This window comes from Ambystoma mexicanum, chromosome 2p (assembly GCF_040938575.1).
Source record: "Ambystoma mexicanum isolate Mex_15411 chromosome 2p, UKY_AmexF1_1, whole genome shotgun sequence".
Lineage (NCBI taxonomy): Eukaryota > Metazoa > Chordata > Amphibia > Caudata > Ambystomatidae > Ambystoma > Ambystoma mexicanum.
Genome location: NC_090923.1, coordinates 377,835,921 through 377,855,795, shown reverse-complemented (window position 1 = coordinate 377,855,795; position 19,875 = coordinate 377,835,921). Strand labels below are relative to the sequence as shown.

The 19,875-nt window shown below is 44.2% G+C and overlaps 1 protein-coding gene across 24 annotated transcripts in view; it reads right to left on the bottom strand.

The window, feature by feature from the left end:
• CADPS (calcium dependent secretion activator) overlaps positions 1-19,875 on the bottom strand; it is a 2,044,505-nt gene that overhangs the window by 1,274,240 nt on the left and 750,390 nt on the right. For all 24 annotated transcript variants that reach the window (XM_069643727.1, XM_069643719.1, XM_069643721.1 and 21 more), the window contains exons 5-6: positions 2,204-2,440; positions 204-325 (exon numbers count right to left, since the gene is read on the bottom strand). In XM_069643727.1, the coding sequence (XP_069499828.1) occupies positions 204-325; positions 2,204-2,440 (359 nt within the window). The remainder of the gene's footprint in view (positions 1-203; positions 326-2,203; positions 2,441-19,875) is intronic.

Here is a 19,875-nt window from a genome sequence, read left to right as displayed (position 1 = left end):
CTCTCATGCATTCCCAAGCATCTGCATTTACACCAAGCACATTACAACACTTAACGTATGACCTTTTCACTGTTTTGCTTGCTTTCAATAACGTAATGAAGTTGTAACATCTATTCAAATCATTGTGTTGCTATGTATTGGGTATCGGCGTGCTTTGGTAAAAGAAAGGCAAGATAGGAGATTACAACTATCCAGACACTCACGTTGGTTTGGAAGCTTCTGCCTGATCCGTCTGCAGTTTTTCTCCTCCTTCTACTTCCATTGTGCAATAGACTATTCGATTTGGCGCTAAGGACTTTAGACCTTGAACTTCCATGATGACAACCTAGAAGCATATTTTTATTATAATAATGATGTTAATAATGCAACACAGAAGATACACGAAAGTCACATAATGCATGTTTGTATTAGATTACATGGTAATAGAATTGCAATTATTGTAGGAAATCTCTCGTACAAATATGAAGCATTAAAGGGGCAAGTCCTTCTAAATATGACACTTCAATTGAACATTTGGGATCCTATGGGCCTCATTCCGAGTTGGACGGTAGCCATGGCGCTATTTGCACCATGACTACCTCCGATACCGGGTCCGGGTCCGACCTGGTTCAATGGGGAATTACCGGTCCATTCAGACCCTGGAGGGACCGGTAAGTCCCCATTGAAAAATCCATTCCCCATTCCCATTTGAGCCCCCATAGGGCTCAATGGGAATGGGGAAGTAGTTAATAACGGTACCGTAATTTTCGGTACCGTTATTAGCTCTCTGGTCCCTTAGCGGCTCCCGCTAAGGGTGCCTGGTAAAACCAGGCGCCCATTGCGGGACCTGCTAAGGGACCTCGGAATAGGGCGCAAAGGGATTACCGGCACCGATGTCCTTAACAGTGCCCGGTATCCCTTTGCGCCCACCTCGGAATGAGGCCCTATATCTATGCAGTTGCAAACACATGTGTAGCTGTCATGCAGTGCAAGAGTGCTGGTATAAAAGTGGTAATTTCACTGGCTTTTACTAGTAAACGCTGCTTTCTAAGAAGGGGTAAGACAGCCTTTGTGTAATGGCAAGAGTGACAGATATTGAACCAAGGGATCACTAGCTAGAGGTAGGTGAGCACTGCAGGAAGACAGAGGGGACCACATAAACCTGAATGCTACCTAGTGGATTAAGCACAATATGCACTCTCCTGATGTGCCATGTCCCTCTGCCAATAGGTTGCAATGGGTACACTGTTGCAGCTACCCATTGTTCTGGCTCCAAATCTGTCCGTTTGGTTTAGTATAATCATCATTGCCAATTGTGTAATGGGGAGCCTCAGGACACAGGGAGGGAGGGAGGGTGCAATGCCCGATAGCACATTTCACCTCAGAAATATCATGAGGCTCATTCACGATGGGCCAGAGGTGGCTTGCCATTGTATAGCAAGGAAATTGCCAACAACTGCACAATAAGAAAGCAAGTGAAGATACACACACAGCACATTATGCATTATTGCAGGATAATGCCCCGTCGCCCTAACATTCACTATGAAGTCAGTCCTTTCCTTGACAAATTCTGCAACCTACTATGTAATATGCCTGAGTTTCTTATGTACTGCTGGTCACCAAAAGCTAACTGCATGTGCCCAAAATAACAATGTAGCACACAACCTAGAGAATGATAAGGCATATACAGAATGTACTCCTAAAGAAAGGATGATCACGCAGTATGCACTGTGGATGGATGCAGTTGTGTTGTATGAGCTGAAAGGTCTTGATGGGTCAATTGTCTGCTATATTTATTTTCTGTAGTCACTCTCCTTATATTAGTGACTTTCCATACATTAATAGTAAACCGTGTTTTATACAGTGCTTACTACCATCAAACTTTTGAATTTGAGAATAAATACACATCTCAGTAGCCAATTCGTAAACTAGTTTGCTATCTAGACAGCATTGTTACTTAGAAATCATAGCCACTTTGCATGTGTTATAAAAAAAAAAGTGGTTCACAACGAAATACATTTAGTAGTTTGGTTTGTTTAGATTAGGCAAGGTCGCTTGACACTTTAATATTATGACTAACATAACCATTGGACAAATGTACATTCTGACCCATGCAAGTTGCTTTAAAATCCAGCGTAAAATGCAAGCTGAGAATCGCTTACTAATTTAAAAGCCAATGGTCCCGAATAGGTGTTTGGGTACAAAATAGGATTAAACATCTCACCTCTAGACTGAAAGACAGTACAACATCGGATTTTGAAAGCTGGTTTTCATTCTCTTCTCCCATGTCGATTATCGAGGTGTTGTGACCTCGTTTCATTTTCTGCAGTTTGAATTCAGAACCTCCTTTTGACACTGGCATACTTTCTAGGTTGGCCATTAGAAGATTGACAGACGATTTTAGCTCCTCAATGTACATGTTTTCCATTTCTTTCGATACAAATTTGGGAAATTTGCGCTCCTGAGGGGAAAAAGTCGACATTCAGAACCAATCATTTTGAAGATTATTTTTCGAAGGAACATCTATTGATATTCTGCGCCAATTTATTATGACAAAACCTCTAGGAAATGTTAATTATTGTAAGACTCTTTTAGATTTCCTAAAGTGTTAAGAATAATACTATTTTGAAAAGCATCCCCACAATCTTTCTGTTAAATTTCAAATACGAACGTCAATGTTTATATTATGGGCACATATCAATCTATTGGGATCTATATGTAGAAGACAATCACCACCAAATAAAACATCCATGCTCAACGTAGGAGTCATATTGTCATAATATTATGCTTTATATCTGGTATCTGATCAACAAAGACATTACATTGTCAAAATAGTCAAACATGATCTTTATTATAAACAAAATTTAGTACACATCTTAAACACATTTTTTCCAACATGTGTTCCCTTTCAAATATATCTATACATACACACATTCAATGCATTCAATAAGAAGATGTGATTTCCTGAAGGGGATTATCTGTATCCCTATGCTCCACATCTGTATTTTCTATGGCGCTAGTTCTTTCTGTTTTGACGTGTGTTCTCTCCTGCACATTATTTATACTTTACTCCCAGTATCTGATATGTTGCACACATTTTGGGTCTGAATCATGGAGCATTTTCCAATGGGATTGTGCCATTCTAAAATGCTTCTGTGAATCAGGCCCTTTATATGTTTCATGTCCACGTGCACTGACATTTCAACAAAATGTGTTACTCTTCATGCAATGTTAAAATGGCAGTCTTCTCTTTTTGGGTCCTGATTTAGAGAACATTATGTCTCTGCTAACACTTTTGAAGGTACATACTAGAGGACCACTGGTCGCTTTCAGTGACTCCTTCATGCAGAACCATTGCATCATCATGAAAGCTCTAAGACAGAGGAATGTATCTTGTAGAAGTGAGTATAACTATTTAGGTTGACGTGTTAGATGCTGAGTTTTGCTTTGAAAGCTTGCTTTGTTTCTGGACTGTTTGGAACATAGATGGGTTTTCCACTCTTATTTGAATTACACTTTTTTGCTGTGATCTTATTATTCTGTCAAATGTCATGGCTGCCACTGTTTATGTGCCTAAAGTATGTGGCCATGATAGATTGGGAGGCTGGTACATAGACATCTTTAAAATCCATCAAAGCCATCATATAACAAGCATGGTGTAGTATGGTGGTACCAAAGAGTACTACAGAGACCACGTTAGATGATTGGCAAATCCTTTCTGTTGATTTGTATTTGTATTTATTTTTATTTTTTATTTGTAGAACGCAACCTTGCCCTGAGGCATCTGGGCGCGTAGTTACAAGAAGGTGGTTAAAGGCAGGCATAATCAGTTCCCCCAAGGGAACAGTCTTAACAAATATGATACAATAAAACTTTAAAAAAAACAGAATATAAAAAACATAATGGTGCATGTTACACATAATTACTCCAGAAACATATAAAGGATACTAAAAGCTGATGTAAGGGATGCAAATGAGAATGAGAGGTAAAGAGAACATAAAGAATTAGAACAGGGGTGAGAAGCACTAATGTAGTTAAAGATAAGCGCCTATAGTGAAAGTGTGGTAGGCTCATCAAGCTTGTGAAGCAGAGTTTGGTTTTGGTTTTGAAGGAGTGGAACATAGGTTCTGATCTGAGTGTGGAAGGGGTGGTGTTCCAGAGTTTAGCTGTGAGGACTGGGAAACTTGATCCCCCAGCAGACTGCAGCTTAAATCTAAGTATGGAGAGTGTGTTGACATAGGCTGATCTCAGCGGTCTGTTCGCGACATGCTCCAAGAAACGGCTAGTCAGATAAACTGGTGCCAGGTTGTTCTGACCCTTGTAGGTTAAGGCAAAAGATTTAAGCGATATTCGCTGCGGGACGGGGAGCCAATGAAGGTTACGTCTGATGTCTGAGATGTGAGATCTTCTGGGGATGATGAGGGCCGCCCTGATGGCATTGTTTTGTGTAACTTGTAACTTGTCAATATTTTTTGACTGGTCCCTAGGTAGAGAGCATTACAATAGTCTATTTTTGCCATGATTAGTGTTCTAGCTAGGATGATGCAGTTCTCAGTGTTCAGGAAGAGCCTGCAGGCTGTGATAAGTTTACAAGTATAAGTCGAGGCAGACGCTACGGCATTTGTTTGTCTAGTTAGAGATCGAGTTGCGTCAAGATAAATGCCTAGAGTTTTTGCTGCGTTCAAAACTTTAATGATGTTGCCGTCTATGGTGAATGATTTGTAGGCTGGGTCAAGTTTGGAGTGCGATCCAAGGATGAGTAGCTCAGTTTTCTCATCATTGACGCAAAACCCATGATGAGCCATCCAGGCCTGGATGATTGAGTAGACATCATTAAGTGCCTTTGCGTCAAGAGCAAAGTCACCAGAGATAGGGATGAGTATCTGGGTGTCGTCAGCGTAGTTGGTGTATGAGACACCCAGATAGTCAAGTATGTCAAAGAGTGGCTTGGTAAACACATTGTATAATGTGGGAGAGACGCAAGATCCTTGAGGGACTCCACAAGGGACAGGGGCAGGTTCTGCAAAGGCGAGAGGAGAGAAGACCCACATAGTTCTATACGCTAAAAGGCAACTAATCCAAGACGATGCAGAGTCAGAAAAGTACGCAGCAATTTTGAGATGGTGGCAGAGAATGTTATGATCGACCAAGTCGAATGCCGCTGACAGATCGAGCAAGAGGAGGAGTGCCAACTTGCTGTTATGTTTTAGGTCGCCAATTTGAGTTTTTAAGTCAATCAGGGCAGTTTCTGTGCCATGTCTAGGACGGAAGCCAGATTGATGGAGACCAAATAATTGGTTTGATTCAAGATAGTCCTGAATTTGCAAGTATGAAGCGCGGTCCAGACTTTTTAGAAGGTATGGTACCGTAGTAATAGGCCTATAATTGGCGGGGTTGCTTGGGTCAAGGGAGGGTTTTTTGATTAATGGGATAACCCAAGCATCCTTAAGGTTATCTGGGACAATGCCCGATCTGAAGGAGGCATTTATAAAAGTAGTGATAAATGGCCAAGGTCATGCGCAGCTTCCTTGATGATAGGTGCCGGGCAGGTACCACCTTGACAATTTGATGGTTTAAGCTTTTTGATATTATTTTCCACTTCCTCAATTGATAGCGGAGAGAAGCTGAAAGGTTTTAGAGGGCGAGTAGGGACTGGGAGGTTAAACAATGGTGTGTTCAAGGTAAAATCGGTCAGGTTGTTCGTTTTAGCATTTATTTTCGCTTGCAGTAAGGCAATTTTATAGTGCCTTTTGAATATTCATACACCAGGCAGTGTCAGGGGAGCAAGTCACCAGAGGGGCAACAGGGGACTCTAATTCCTTGAGGATATTAAAAAGTTCCTTCGTGTTTGATTGAACATGCATGATACATTTGTTGTAGACATCTTTTTTTGGCTACAAAAATAGCAGCTTTATAAGTTGAAGAGGCCAGAGTTAGGTTGTTTTTGTTAACAAGGGAAGGTGTATTTTTCCAAAGGGACTCAGCCTTTCTTTTTTCTTTGCGTAAGTCTCTAAGATGGGGGGTAAACCAGGAGTTCAGATGAGAACGAGGTTTCTGTTTACGCAATTTTACGGTGCAATAGTATCGAGGGCTTTGAGCATAGCCTGGTTATAAATATCCACTAAAACTGTAGGGTCTGAGCTGGTGGTCAGAGAGGTATATAGTAGAGGAAGGATGATGGGAAGAAGTTTCTCAGTCGAGATATCCTTCTTATTACGGGTTTGAGTGGCAGGGGCTAGATTGGGTTTGCAGATATGAGGACTGGAGTTAATTGCAAAGGTTATTTTGTAGTGGTCTGACCAAAGGCATGGAATCACAGAGATCAAGTTAAGCTTGCAGTTTAGGTCAGCAACCCAATCGAGAGTGCGGCCTTTGATATGAGTGGGCTCATTGATGTATTGGGTGAGGCCAAAGTCAGTTAGAATGTTTAGGAGGTCAGTGGATTTGGGATCATTCACATCTTGGTAGCCTAAATTAAAGTCACTGAGTAGAAGAATTGGGCTTGGTGCTAGAGGCAAGAATGGATGATATATCATCAATGAATGAGGTAATGGGGCTGGGGGTCCTATATAGGAGATGCGCTGTAATAGTTTGGTTGGGGGAGATGGGTAACTTGAAGGATAGAAGTTCAGGAGATGTAATCTGGATGTTGGGCATCATCCTAAATTCTAGTGAGCTTTTGAAGATGACGGCTATTCCTCCACCCTTGGATTGACTGGTGTCCCTGTCTTGCCTAATGATGGAATAGTTGTCTGGAACTGCAAGGGAAATTGAAGGTCCGGATGCAATATGCAACCAAGTTTTGGTGATGGCCAGGAGGACTAGGTTACCAGAAGTAATCATGTCTGCAATATCAAGGGCATGTGCCGAGAGGGATCGGGCATTGATCAGGACACCAATCAGCTTTTTATTATTTGCCTTGATATATGGCATGTAGTCAGAGGCGGCAATGGTTTTAAGTTTGTAGCCGGTACTAAAGTTGGGATGTGTGTAGGACTATGGTCGTTGACTAGTCATAGGAGTTTGGAATTAGGAATTAGGATAATGGCCCTGGTGGTGCGTCCCAAGATGAAGTCTAGATGCTAGTCTCTGGTTTCTGACGCGTGAGGTGCATGGTTGACTCCAGTGAGTGCAGGCGCGTGCAGTGTGGTTCAGAGGTAATTGGATAGGAGCTTGACGAGGGCTTGTGATGATGCTAACGTGAGGATAGGTCTGTGTAGGAGACAAGTGGGGTCTCTTGCCTAGTCTCAGATTGCGGGCGCAGGTGGTGATGGGCTAAGTCGGTGGTGTGGCTATACTGGCTGTACTAGGGGACTGATTGGTGGATGCACGATAGCGTCTAGAGCCAAGTCTCAAATTTTTAGTGCAGGTGGTGCAAGGGCGATTCCGTAAGGGTCTAGAGGCAAAGTGTCAGATCCAGAGGACTGGGTCATTCAAATAAGGGTTGGGTGCAGCCATGCTGGGTAAGATTAGTGAAAAATTGATCTTGCAGCCTAACAAACAACTGTTGGCGAACTGGATGTATAGAATGGTATGATTTCTTATGAACAGTTCGTTGGGTGCTGCGAGGGGATGACTATATCACTCAGACTGCAGAGTGTCTCAGGAACTGGAAAATGGTCAATGGTTGTAGTCATGCAGCCTGCGCACCTAATACAAAAGAATTTATATTTTCCAAAGTTTTTTTCAAACAAAAGTGTTTTTTCTTTTATTTTCTTTTTATCAGAATCAATTCAAGTGATCCCTTAGGGTTAATACAGATTGTTCCCTCAACATGTGTTTCACCAAGTTCATTGGTTCGTCAGGAGGGTGTTTTTGTCATAAAGAATACAGTACTTCATTGTTAAATGTATTGTTTGTCATACATAGAGCAATTATCTGTTGAAAAGAAGAAATATATAATGAACAAATCGTATAAATCAATTGTATATAGGTAACATCACATTTCAAATGAGCAAAAAAACGTCTAGTGAAAAAATCATTAATTATTGTCTGTGTAATGACTTACGACATGAATGAGAACTAGGCAGTTGAATTAGTATTTTAACAGTGCATTCTATGTCCTCGTTATTTTCACTGAACAAGCATAGTTTATCTTTTTTTACAAAATAAAGGATTTTTTTTTGTAAATTGAATGCAAAAATGATAGTATTAAAATGCTCACCTTGTCAGTGAGCTGTCTGTCCAAATAGATTTTAATTAAATGAACCCCTTCAAAGGTTGCATGTAAGCTTTTTGAGGGTGCCAGTGATTGTCAAGTTCATGATTTTTGATGGCGTCCGGTCGCGCAAGAGTCTAGTGGGGCAACAGGAAAAAATGCTTCGTTTTAGCACAGTCCAACTGATGGCTTTTGAAGTATTGTGGTGTCATGGTAAGAAAATGAGGGTTCTTACCTATTTATAGAAAGTGAAATCAAAATTCCTTTCGGATGGAACAGCAGTTTGTTCTTTGCGAATTGGTTTCCTATGGTCGTGACTGGCTTTAAGATGGCCGCCTCTTTATACAGTGATTGGCGCGCGTTCATTGCGTACTTAATGTGATGAGCGAATTACTTTCGATATTTGGATGCCTTAGCGAATCAGACTATATGATGGTGATCTGGTTTAAGTTAGTAATGTAATGTCTTGTGCAACATTTAGTCTTCAAGTGTTAAAAAGGATGTTTTAATTAATGGATTGCATATGCATGATTTTTCGTAGCATTCATTATAGTTAGATTGATTTATTCTCATTTTAATCGCTTAATTTGATCAGCTTATTTCTCAACATTTTTGGAGAGAAAGAATTGTATTCAGTAATTAGAGATAACCTTCATTTCAAAAATGAAACATTCTGTGATAACGTGGTCAATCTATCGATTGCTTGCAAGATGGCCACCTTGAAATATGCATTTGCTTTTTGTTCTTGAGCACTAGGTTTTGGACGCCATTTTAAGTCTATCTTATTAGTCGGCAGGTGGATGAGATTCACATAATTTATGACACTTGAATGTGTCATTTACAATTTAAATGGGGTAAATCAAAGAGGAAGTTGCGAGATAATGTAAATCTTATAACTTAATTTAGAAGTTTGTTTTTGGTGTGATTAATTCATTATTTTACTTTGAAAGATTCACCTCGTTGAAAGAAACAATTTGAATTGCTTTGAGAGTTAGGCATTATTTAGCTTATTTATATGGACATATTTTTGGAAGTTTCAAATTAAATTAAAGTAATGGATAGCATTTTGTAAAACCTATATTATGTGATGGAAATCTTGAAAATTATAAAATATAAATGTAAGGGATTTCAGAAATTCGTGTTTTTAGCATACGTATGGTGCTGCCAACATATATTCTTGAACATTGTCATTTTAATGCATATACCACAAATTTGCTTTTGCAATTGATGAAAATGGATCTGACCATTAGGCAAATGAAATTGTGTAAGTCCATTGGCTGAGTATTGACACATTGCACATGTTCCACATTTGAAGTTTCCCTTTAATGTATTTTCATTCCACAGATGTGAAAGACCTTTTGAATGTGTTGTTGTTATCTATATTCTTTTTAATTAATTTCACTGAAATCCCTTACATTTATATTTTATAATTTTCAAGATTTCCATCACATAATATAGGTTTTACAAAATGCTATCAATTACTTTAATTTAATTTGAAACTTCCAAAAATATGTCCATATAAATAAGCTAAATAATGCCTAACTCTCAAAGCAATTCAAATTGTTTCTTTCAACGAGGTGAATCTTTCAAAGTAAAATAATGAATTAATCACACCAAAAACAGAACTTCTAAATTAAGTTATAAGATTTACATTATCTCGCCACTTCCTCTTTGATTTACCCCATTTAAATTGTAAATGACACATTCAAGTGTCATAAATTATGTGAATCTCATCCACCTGCCGACTAATAAGATAGACTTAAAATGGCGCCCAAAACCTAGTGCTCAAGAACAAAAAGCAAATGCATATTTCAAGGTGGCCATCTTGCAAGCAATCTATAGATTGATCACGTTATCACAGAATGTTTCATTTTTGAAATGAAGATTATCTCTAATTACTAAATACAATTCTTTCTCTCCAAAAATGTTGAGAAATAAGCTGATCAAATTAAGCGATTAAAATGAGAATAAATCAATCTAACTATAATGAATACTACGAAAAATCACGCATATGCAATCCATTAATTAAAACATCCTTTTTAACACTTGAAGACCAAATGTTGCACAAGACATTACATTACTAACTTAAACCAGATCACCAAAATATAGTCTGATTCGCTAAGGCATCCAAATATCGAACGTAATTCGCTCATCACGTTAAGTACCCAATGAACGTGCGCTAAACACTTTATAAAGAGGCGGCCATCTTAAAGCCAGTCACGACCTCGGGAAACCAAATCGCAAAGAACGAACTGCTGTTCCATCCGAAAGGAATTTTGATTTCACTTGCTATAAATAGGTAAGAACCCTCATTTCCTTACCATGACACCACAAAACTTCAAAAGCCATCAGTAGGACTGTGCTAAAACGAAGCATTTTTTCCTGTTGCCCCACTAGACTCTTGCGCGACCGGACGCCATCAAAAATCATGAACTTGACAATCACTGGCACCCTCAAAAAGCTTACATGCAACTTTTGAAGGGGTTCATTTAATTAAAATCTATTTGGACAGAGAGCTCACCGACAAGGTGAGCATTTTAATACTATCCATTTTTGCGTTCAATTTACGAAAAAAATCCTTTATTTTGTAAAAGTAATACACTATGCTCGTTCAGTGAAAATAACGAGGACATAGTATGCACTGTTAAAATACTAATTCAACTGCCTAGTTCTCATTCATGTAGTAAGTCCTTACACAGACAATAATGAATGATTTTTTCACTAAACGTTTTTTTGCTCATTTGAAATGTGATGTTACCTATATACAATTTATTTATACGATTTGTTCATTATATATTTCTTCTTTTCAACAGATAATTGCTCTATGTATGACAAACAATACATTTAACAATGAAGTACTGTATTCTTTATGACAAAAACACCCTCCTGATGAACTAATGAACTTGGTGAAACACGTGTTGAGGGAACGATCTGTATTAACCCTAAGGGATCACTTGAATTGATTCTGATAAAAAGAAAATAAAAGAAAAAACACTTTTGTTTGAAAAAAACTTTGGAAAATCTAAATTCTTTTGTATTAGGTGCGCAGGCTATATGACTACAACCATTAACCATTTTCCAGTGGGTAAGATTAGTGGATTGTGTGGGAGAGAGGGAAGAGTAGCAGGTGTGGGCAAGGGGTGCAGCTGTGCACTAGTGGTGCTTGAAAGCTAAATCAGGAACAGAAAAGAAAGTAAGGCAAAAGATCTGAAATACAGTGATTGCCAATAAGTGAGCTGCAACCGGAGAGACCAATGCGGTAGGCAGGATGAGTCTAGAGTTTGCAACATTTTTACACTCTACCACCGTGGGCTAAATGCAGTATCAATGGCACAGTGGGCTAAATGCAGTATCAAGGCACAGTAGGCTAAATGCAATGTCAAGGGACTAAATGCTATGTTGATGGTACAGTAGGCTAAATGCAGTATCAATGGCACAGTGGGCTAAATGCACTGTCAAAGGCACAGAGGCTAAATGCAATGTCAAAGGCACAGTAGGCTAAATGCAGTATCAAGGCACAGTAGGCTAAATGCAATGTCAAAGGCTAAATGCTATGTCGATGGTACAGTAGGCTAAATGCAGTATCAATGGTACAGTGGGCTAAATGCAATGTCAAAGGCACAGTAGGCTAAATGCACTGTCTAAGGCACACAAGGGTAAATGCAATGTCAAAGGCACAATAGGCTAAATGCACTGTCAAAGCCACATAGGCTAAATGCAATGTCAAAGGCACAATAGGCTAAATGCACTGTCAAAGGCACAGAGGTTACATGCAATGTCAAAGGCACAGTAGGAGAAATGCACTGTCAGAGGCACAGAGGCTAAATGCTGTATCCATGGCACAGTGGGCTATATGCAATGTTAAAGGCACCGTAGGCTAAATGCAATGTCAAAGGCGCGGAGGGCTAAATGCAATCGCAATGGCAAAATAGGCTGAATGCTGTGACCTAATAGGTCACAAGTCAAGCACTAGCAGTCATTTGCGGGCTGGTAAGCTAGAAAGGCTGTGAATTAGTGTGTAAGGTGAACAAAGGGCAGTGATTACAAGTTTAGTTATAGTATAGCCTTGACTAGGCTGGTATGTTCAACTCGTGAGGCATAGTGTGCTGCAAGTACAGTCAGCTAAGCAATAGGCAGAGTAATCAACATTACAGACATAGGCAAAATAGGTAGGCCATTGTGCAGCATGTAGTAATAAGAGTGGCAACAGGTAGATTGAAGTAGTAGATAGGGTAGGCAGTGTTAAGGAGTCATTAGTCAACAGGGCAGATGCGGAGGGCGCAGCATAGGAAGACCAAGGGGAGGATAATCTGGGTAGCCGGCATCTGACTACGGACGGTAGGTGGGCAAGAGGAAAGTTGTTTCCATTTAGTTACAAGGCAATTTGGACTGCATACCCGCTTGACATATTTTGTTGGCAGGAAAAGGTTGAGTGCAAGTTTAGGTCGCACGGGCAGAGTTCCTGGCCCTGGCCTCTGTCGGCTCTGGACAAGTTCAGGACAGGAGTTGTTCCTTGTTGTGTGGGTTCCTTAGTGGGTGGGCCGGCGCTCGCCTGCCGGCGAGGGATTGGACCACATAAAGGACAGGTGGCCAATCAGGGCGGACTGGAGGCAGTCGGGGCCAGGCTGCATCAAAGGAGTAGGGTGGCGGCCATCTTAGATTGGGGCCACCTTGTGGATTTCAATGGTGGCTTTGCGATTTTCAATCTAAGCAGCGTTTTTCCAGCGGTATTAATGCCAAAAGGCAATTTCAGTCCATCGGCTGCACATGTGCAGAATTATCATGTGCTTTTAAAAACGATTCGGCAGAGACGAAAACTGCTCTCAGCAGAGGGTGGCAGGACTGCCAAAGGGCCTACCTTTGCTTCTGATGAAGCCCCAGCTCAGCTGGGGAGCGAGGCACTTCTCCTGCAGTGACAAACGCTCCTGCTCCTCCGAGGTGGGCACACATCGATACTAACTTATTAGTAACGGTAACTATATACATGGACCCATTGTTGCCCACCACCATTCTAACTGATCCAATGGTCCGGGGCGGAACACAGAGAGGGACAGCATTCCAGGCTCAACATGAACCACACACTTATATCACATCCTGTCAAACAGCCATGCACAGACAGCGACAGGGGGAATGCTAGTTAATACACATCACAAAGCCAAACTGCCTACAGAGCAAAAGAAAATACCTTCTATTTTTGCAAAGCCAGACCTGATGCATCTGTCAATGCTTGTTTGTCATCATGCCTAATGAGTGTTTACAATTTGAACTAGCTTGCTACTGAAGCTTTCTGATTATTATTTCTATTTGGAAACAATCTAGACAACACCGTGGCCCCCCCTTTCATGGATGGTGGTAATCCATACTTGAATACCATTACTACCACTTGTATTAGTGGCAACTTGCCCAAAATATGAGTAGGTAAGTGATGTAAGTGTGCCTCATTATGGTGTTGATTGGTGTTTAGGAGGAATTGTCACCACTAATACTTCCACCAGCAATAGTCAGCTGCTGTAATCCACTCACATCACCTTCAAGCTCAAAATATGACAATGCTGTAGTGTGGTGGTACATCCATTACTACAACCGTATCCCTGCACTGTCATACTAATAAAGAGAACTAGCATTTTATAAAAAGTCTTCCCATATTGATGATATACCAGCTTAATTTAAGGGCACAGACTTTTGCCTTTGTTGTATCATAGTGCCACCATATTTGACAAAACCATTGCTAGAGATAACCAGTAAGAGAGAGAGAGGGAGAAAGAGAGAGGGTGAGAGAGAGCAAGAGAGACAGATAGGGAGAAAGAGAGAGAGAGAGGGGGAGAGAATGAGAGAGAGAGCAAGAGAGAGAGAGAAAGAGAGAGAGAGAAAGAGAATAAGTATGCATGACACTTGGTTGGCACAGCATCTAACTTGTGGAGTGGATTGGGAAAATATCTGTTTTTCCGTTTTGGGTTTCCATAGTAACAACCAGTGTAGGTCTGTCTTACTGAGATGAACAAGTTACTCTTTTACCTGGTAACGTTCTTTCGATGGGATGGTCCGACGACGTATTCCATATCTATGACAGTAATCACCAGAGCTGTGCTGCTTCGGAAAATCTTTCGGCGTCTGCGTCCTGCGTCGATGACGTCGATACGCTGTCCTCGAGGGCCTCTGTCGAGCCAACGTCACCGGATATTATAAGTAGGATGCACGACACCCGTAGCCTCAGTTGTAGTTTTTTCCTCAGAACGTGTGGCACCAATCTACTGCCCGTATGACCACAGAAAGCCTTGTGGAAACGTAAGCTGCAATCGCATAAGAAATTCTGTAGTGGGGTAGGCAGGGAGGGAGCGATATGGAATAAATCGCCGGACCATCCCATCGAAAGAACGGTACCAGGTAAGAGAGTAACTTGTTCTTAGAGAGGATTGGGTCCTCCAAAGTATTCCATATCTATGACAGACTCCCAAAGCAGTACCAACGTAAGGAAGTGGGAAAATAATTTAGACTATACAAATTTAGAATGTCCAATCAAATTGCAGAATAAAGGACCCCCTTGTCAAAGGCCAGATCCTGCCCATGGGAAGAATCTAGGGAGTAGTGACGTACAAAAGTATGAACCGAAGCCCAAGTGGCTGCTTCACAGATGTTACGAATAGGAACACCCCTCTGCAAATCAGTAGAGGCAGCCATACCCCTAGTCGAATGGGCCCGTAAGCCTACCAGAGGGTCCTTACCCGCCAGGCGGTAACACTCAGAAATTGCCAAGATAATCCATCTAGACAAAGTCTGCTTAGTCACAGCTTGTCCCAAACGCCTTCCAGCGTAACCAATAAAGAGCTGATTGTCCACTCTGACCCGGAACATGCGTGAAATGTAGAAACTTAAAGCTCTCCTAGGATCCAGCCTATGCAGCCTCTCCTCTGCCTTACCAGGATGTGGAGGAGGATAAAATGCCGGAAGAATAACCTTCTGACTTAAATGAAATTCCGACACCACCTTCAGAAGAAAGGAAGGACGAACTCGAAGGACAACCGTGTCCTTATGAAACACAGTCAAGGGGCTGGCTTAACTGAAAGTGCCTGTAACTCACTCACTCTGCGAGTGGTGGTGACCGCAAACTAAAAATACAGTTTTAATGGTTAACAGTCTCAAAGGACAAGAATGTAAAGGCTCAAATGGAGCACCCATTAGAAACTTGAGAACAAGGTTCAAATCCCAACCGGGCACCTGGAAAGGTGACGGAGGGAACACATTAGTGAGCCCTTTCAGAAACGGAGAAATTAAAGGAATTTTAAAATAAGAACACTCCTCAGACGAGCGCTTAAATATGGACAGTGCCGCCAGGTAACCTTTAACGGTACCCACTTGCAAGCCCATGTGGGCTAAAGAAAGCAAAAAAGACAGAACCACAGGAATGTCACATGAAAAAGGATCCACATTCTTAACCCTGCACCAGTCACAGAAGTTTCTCCAACGGCAACGGTACAGGGACTTTGTTGCCGGCCGTCTGGCTGAAAGCAACACCTCCATCACGTCTTCAGGGAGGTCTCAATCCTTATACCTCAACCTTTCAGAAGCCAAGCGTGAAGGTTGAGGGATCTGACCTCTGGATGGAGAACCTGCCACCCTCCCGTGAGAGCAGATCGTCTCGCTAGGGAAGACGACATGGAGGGCAGATGGACAAGCCGAGAAGGTCCGGGTACCACGTCCTCCGGCCCATGCCGGAGCAATGAGGATCATCCGGGAACCGAACCTCCGTAACCTCTGCAACACTTGCAGGATGACGGGGACTGGAGGAAACGCGTACAGCAGTGGGAAGGACCACTCCACTACGAACTCATCTCCTAAGGCTCCTCTTGGAGGAAATTCCAGCAAGCAAAACCTTTCGCACTTCCGGTTGACACTGGAGGCGAAAAGATCCACTTGAGGGGTCCCCCAAAGGGCGAAGATCTCCAGGAGAATCTCCTGAGCCATCTCCCACTCGTTAGAGATCGCGCTCTGCCTGCTCAGAGCATCCGCCGTCTCGTTTTCGTCTCCGGCCAGTTGAACTGCCGAGATCGAAATTTCCTGCTGGATGGCCCAGAACCAGAGCTACATCGCCTCCCTGTACAGAGGAAGTGACCCTGCCACCCCATTTTTGTTGAGGTAGTGCATGGCAACTGTGTTGTCCGCCAGAATCAGGACATTCTTTCCTCGCACAGTCGGCAGAAAAGCCTTCAGGGCAAGCCTGACGGCCCTCAGCTCCAACAGATTGATATGGAGTCTGGACTCCGACGGAGACCAACGACCGCTGACTGTCAGCTCGTTGGCATGAGCTCCCCATCCCATGAGGGACGCGTCCATCACAATCGTCACCTCCGGCCAGGGTAGCCAAAACAGAGCTCCCCTCATCAGATTGCCTTCGCCGGCCCACCACAGAAGGTCCTGGGTGACCGAGGGCGGCACCTGAATGGGGTCCGACATCCTGCCGGAGGACTGTGACCACTGGAGCTTGAGAGCCCATTGCAAAGATCTCATCCGCAAACCTTGCCTCTGGCACCAGAAGAATGCAGGATGCCATGAGGCCGAGCAACCTCAAGAACTCGAACGCTGGGAGACTTTGGGCATGTTGAAACTTGTGCACCATCTGCTGAATGTGGTGAGCTCTCACCTGGGGAGGAAAACACTGCCCCAGGGACGAGTCAAGCACTGCTCCGATGTAGTGGAGCCACTGAGTTGGCGTCAAGTGGGACTTCTTTAAGTTGAGGGTGAAGGCCAGCTTGTGAAGGGAGTGGCAGGTGACAGACAGATGATGCAAGACTTGCTCGGGAGAGCACGCCCTGATCAACCAATCGTCCAGGTAGGGGTAGACGTGAATCCCCCCTTTCCTGAGATATGCTGCCACCACCACCATGAGCTTGGTGAAAACCCTCAGGGCGGAGGTCAATCCGAACGGCAGGACCTGAAACTGAAAGTGCGGGTCACCAACCGTGAACCTCAGGTACTTCTTGTGCTTGGGATGGATCGGCACATGAAAATAAGCATCCTTGAGGTCGAGAGACACCAACCAGTCCTGAAGTTGAAGGGCCTGGAGGACTTGAGAAAGAGTAACCATCTTGAACTTGTCCTTCCTGAGGAGCTTGCTCAAACCGCGCAAGTCCATGATGGGTCTCAATCCCCCATCTTTCTTTGAAATCAAAAAATAAGGGGAATACCATCCCTTGTTCCTCTCCGCTACAAGCACCAGTTCTATGGCGCCTTTCTCCAGCAGAGATTGAATTTCCTGCGCAAGGAGCGGATCCGGACTCTTCAAAGAGAGATTCCCTGGTGGATTGTCGTGAGGCCTCTGCCGGAAAGGAAGACAGTAGCCTTGGGCTATGATCTCCAGAACCCACACATCTGAAGTAATGGCACGCCATTCTACAAGATGCTGCGCCAGCATTTCCCCAACCGGAGAAGCATGGGTCTCATGACTGAGCATAAGCGGCTGCGGCAGTGCCTGAGGGCAAAGAGGCAACTGCTCGCGTGGCCTTGGCCCCTCGAGTACCTTGTTTTCCACCTCAGGCACTCCTACGGTTACCCCTTTGACTTGCAGCTCCTCTCGATTTACTAAAGGACGAGTAATATCGAAAGGAACCTCCCCTCCATTGCTGTCCCCTAGGACAAAAAGGCAGAGGTTGGCAAACTGCAGCACCCAACGACTTCGCTGCAGCTTTCGAGGTCTGCAACCTCTCAAGACTTTCGTCAGCCTTGCTGCCAAAAAGATGTTCACCATCAAAGGGCATGTTGAGGAGCCGGTCTTGCACATCAGGAGCAAAACCCGACTTCCGCAACCACGCAAACCTGCGTATTACGGTGCTCGCTGCCATGGACCGGCTGACGCAATCAACCATGTCCAAACCCGACTGAACGGATTCACACATGGCATCCTTGCCATCCTGCACAATAGCAAGGAAGCCATCCCGTTCCTCCCCTTCGGGAATATGATCAGCCGCTAAGAAAATACAGTTCCACAGAGTGTGCGTGAAACGAGACAAGGCACAAACGGAGTTGGCAGCCTGAAGCGCCATACCCCCAGAAGAAAATACCCTCTTCGCCCAGCCATCAAAACGTTTGTCGTCCGTATCAGGAGGGATGGTAGGGTACGACGCCTGCTTTGCTGGGGCCGTAACCGCCTGCACCACCAAACTCTCCGGAGTAGGGTGCGTGGTCAAGTAGAAGAGATCGCCACTGGCTGGGCGATATTTCTTCGGCAAGGACTTACTCACTGTAAGTAGACTCTCCGGAGAGGTCCAAGCCGCAGCCACCCTTCTCTGCAAGGCCATATGGAATGCCAGCACCGGCTCAGTTGGAGAACCTTGGTCCAGGATATCAGTCAGGTCATCCTGCTGAAAATCCCGAGGGGGGGCAGATCACCCCAGGTAATCCATGACCCTCGACATGAGGAGCCGGTATGAGGATTCAGCATGCGTGCCAGGCTCCGGCCTACCAAAATCCACCTCCGGAGAGGTGTCTAGACCATTGGCGTCGTGCAGCGACTGACGCAGGTGCTCAAGTTGACTATGACCAGAAACAATGTCATCCGGGACCTCTGCAGGAACCTCACCTTCCTTAGACCCCTCATCCACCACTGAAATATAATCCATAGGCTGGAAGGAGGGTACAGAAAAAGGCACAAAGACATGTTTAGCCTTGGCCTTTCTGGTGGTGCCACCGAGCCACCGGGTACCTCCGACAAGGCCACCTCGAAAGGCGTCGAGAGCATCGATGGAATCGGCGTCGACGTTGAGCGCGGCGCCGACAGCTTCAATGGCATCAACACAGGCCTCGAGGGCGGAGCCCCGAGCGTGTCTCTCGACAGCCTGGGCGTTGATGGTGTCGACGACTTCCTCGGAGGCGGGGCCTCGAGAGAGTCCGTCGACGACGTTGGCGCCGCCGGCGTCGATGTCTTCCTCGAAGACTTCACAGATTCTCACGGTCTCGAGGGCGTCAAGGACCGTGACCTTGAACGGGCATGTCTAGAGCCACCATCCTTGTCCGACCGGGACCTCAAAGGTGCCCGGTGGTTGCGACGACTGCTCGAGCCCGAATGAGGCGGACGAGTGGTGGCTCTAGCACAGCCACAACCGGCGTCCTCAGATGGCGTGTATGGACCGGAGCCCTGCGATTGAAAAATCGCCAACATCTCCTTTCGGAAGGAATCCCATTCCTCAGTAGTGGAATGCTGGTTGGGACAAGCAACCCGCCGACGGGCGGAGTCCTCGGAAGAGGACGGGGAAGGCGACCTGTGACGGTGCTTCCTTGAGTGCCTCGAAGAGGCAGAGGAATGGCAGGACCGGCTCCCAGACCAAGAACCCCTGGTCTCACAACAATGATGCAGAGACTCGCCCCTCGAATCGTCCGTCGAAAGACCAGTGGAACGCGACTTCCAGGGCTTGGCCACCTTACCGACCGACAGCTACTTCTTACGCTCCCGCAAGGCCTTCGATGTGAGCGATTGGCAGTCGACACAGTCATCCGTATCATGGTCCTCCCCGAGGCACCAGAGGCAAGCGTCGTGCGTATCCATCAGCAACATCTTGGACCTGCACACCCGACACTTCTTAAACCAGGACCGCGGGGTGGAAGAAGCTGAAGACATCATACGATAGCAATGAAGAAACAGGTTTGAAGAACCGAAAGAACAGGATTCAGTAGAATCGAGGCGCGCCGATATCTTGGAAGCGAACATGTTCATGGAAAAAACAGAAATGAGGCTACGGGCGTCGTGC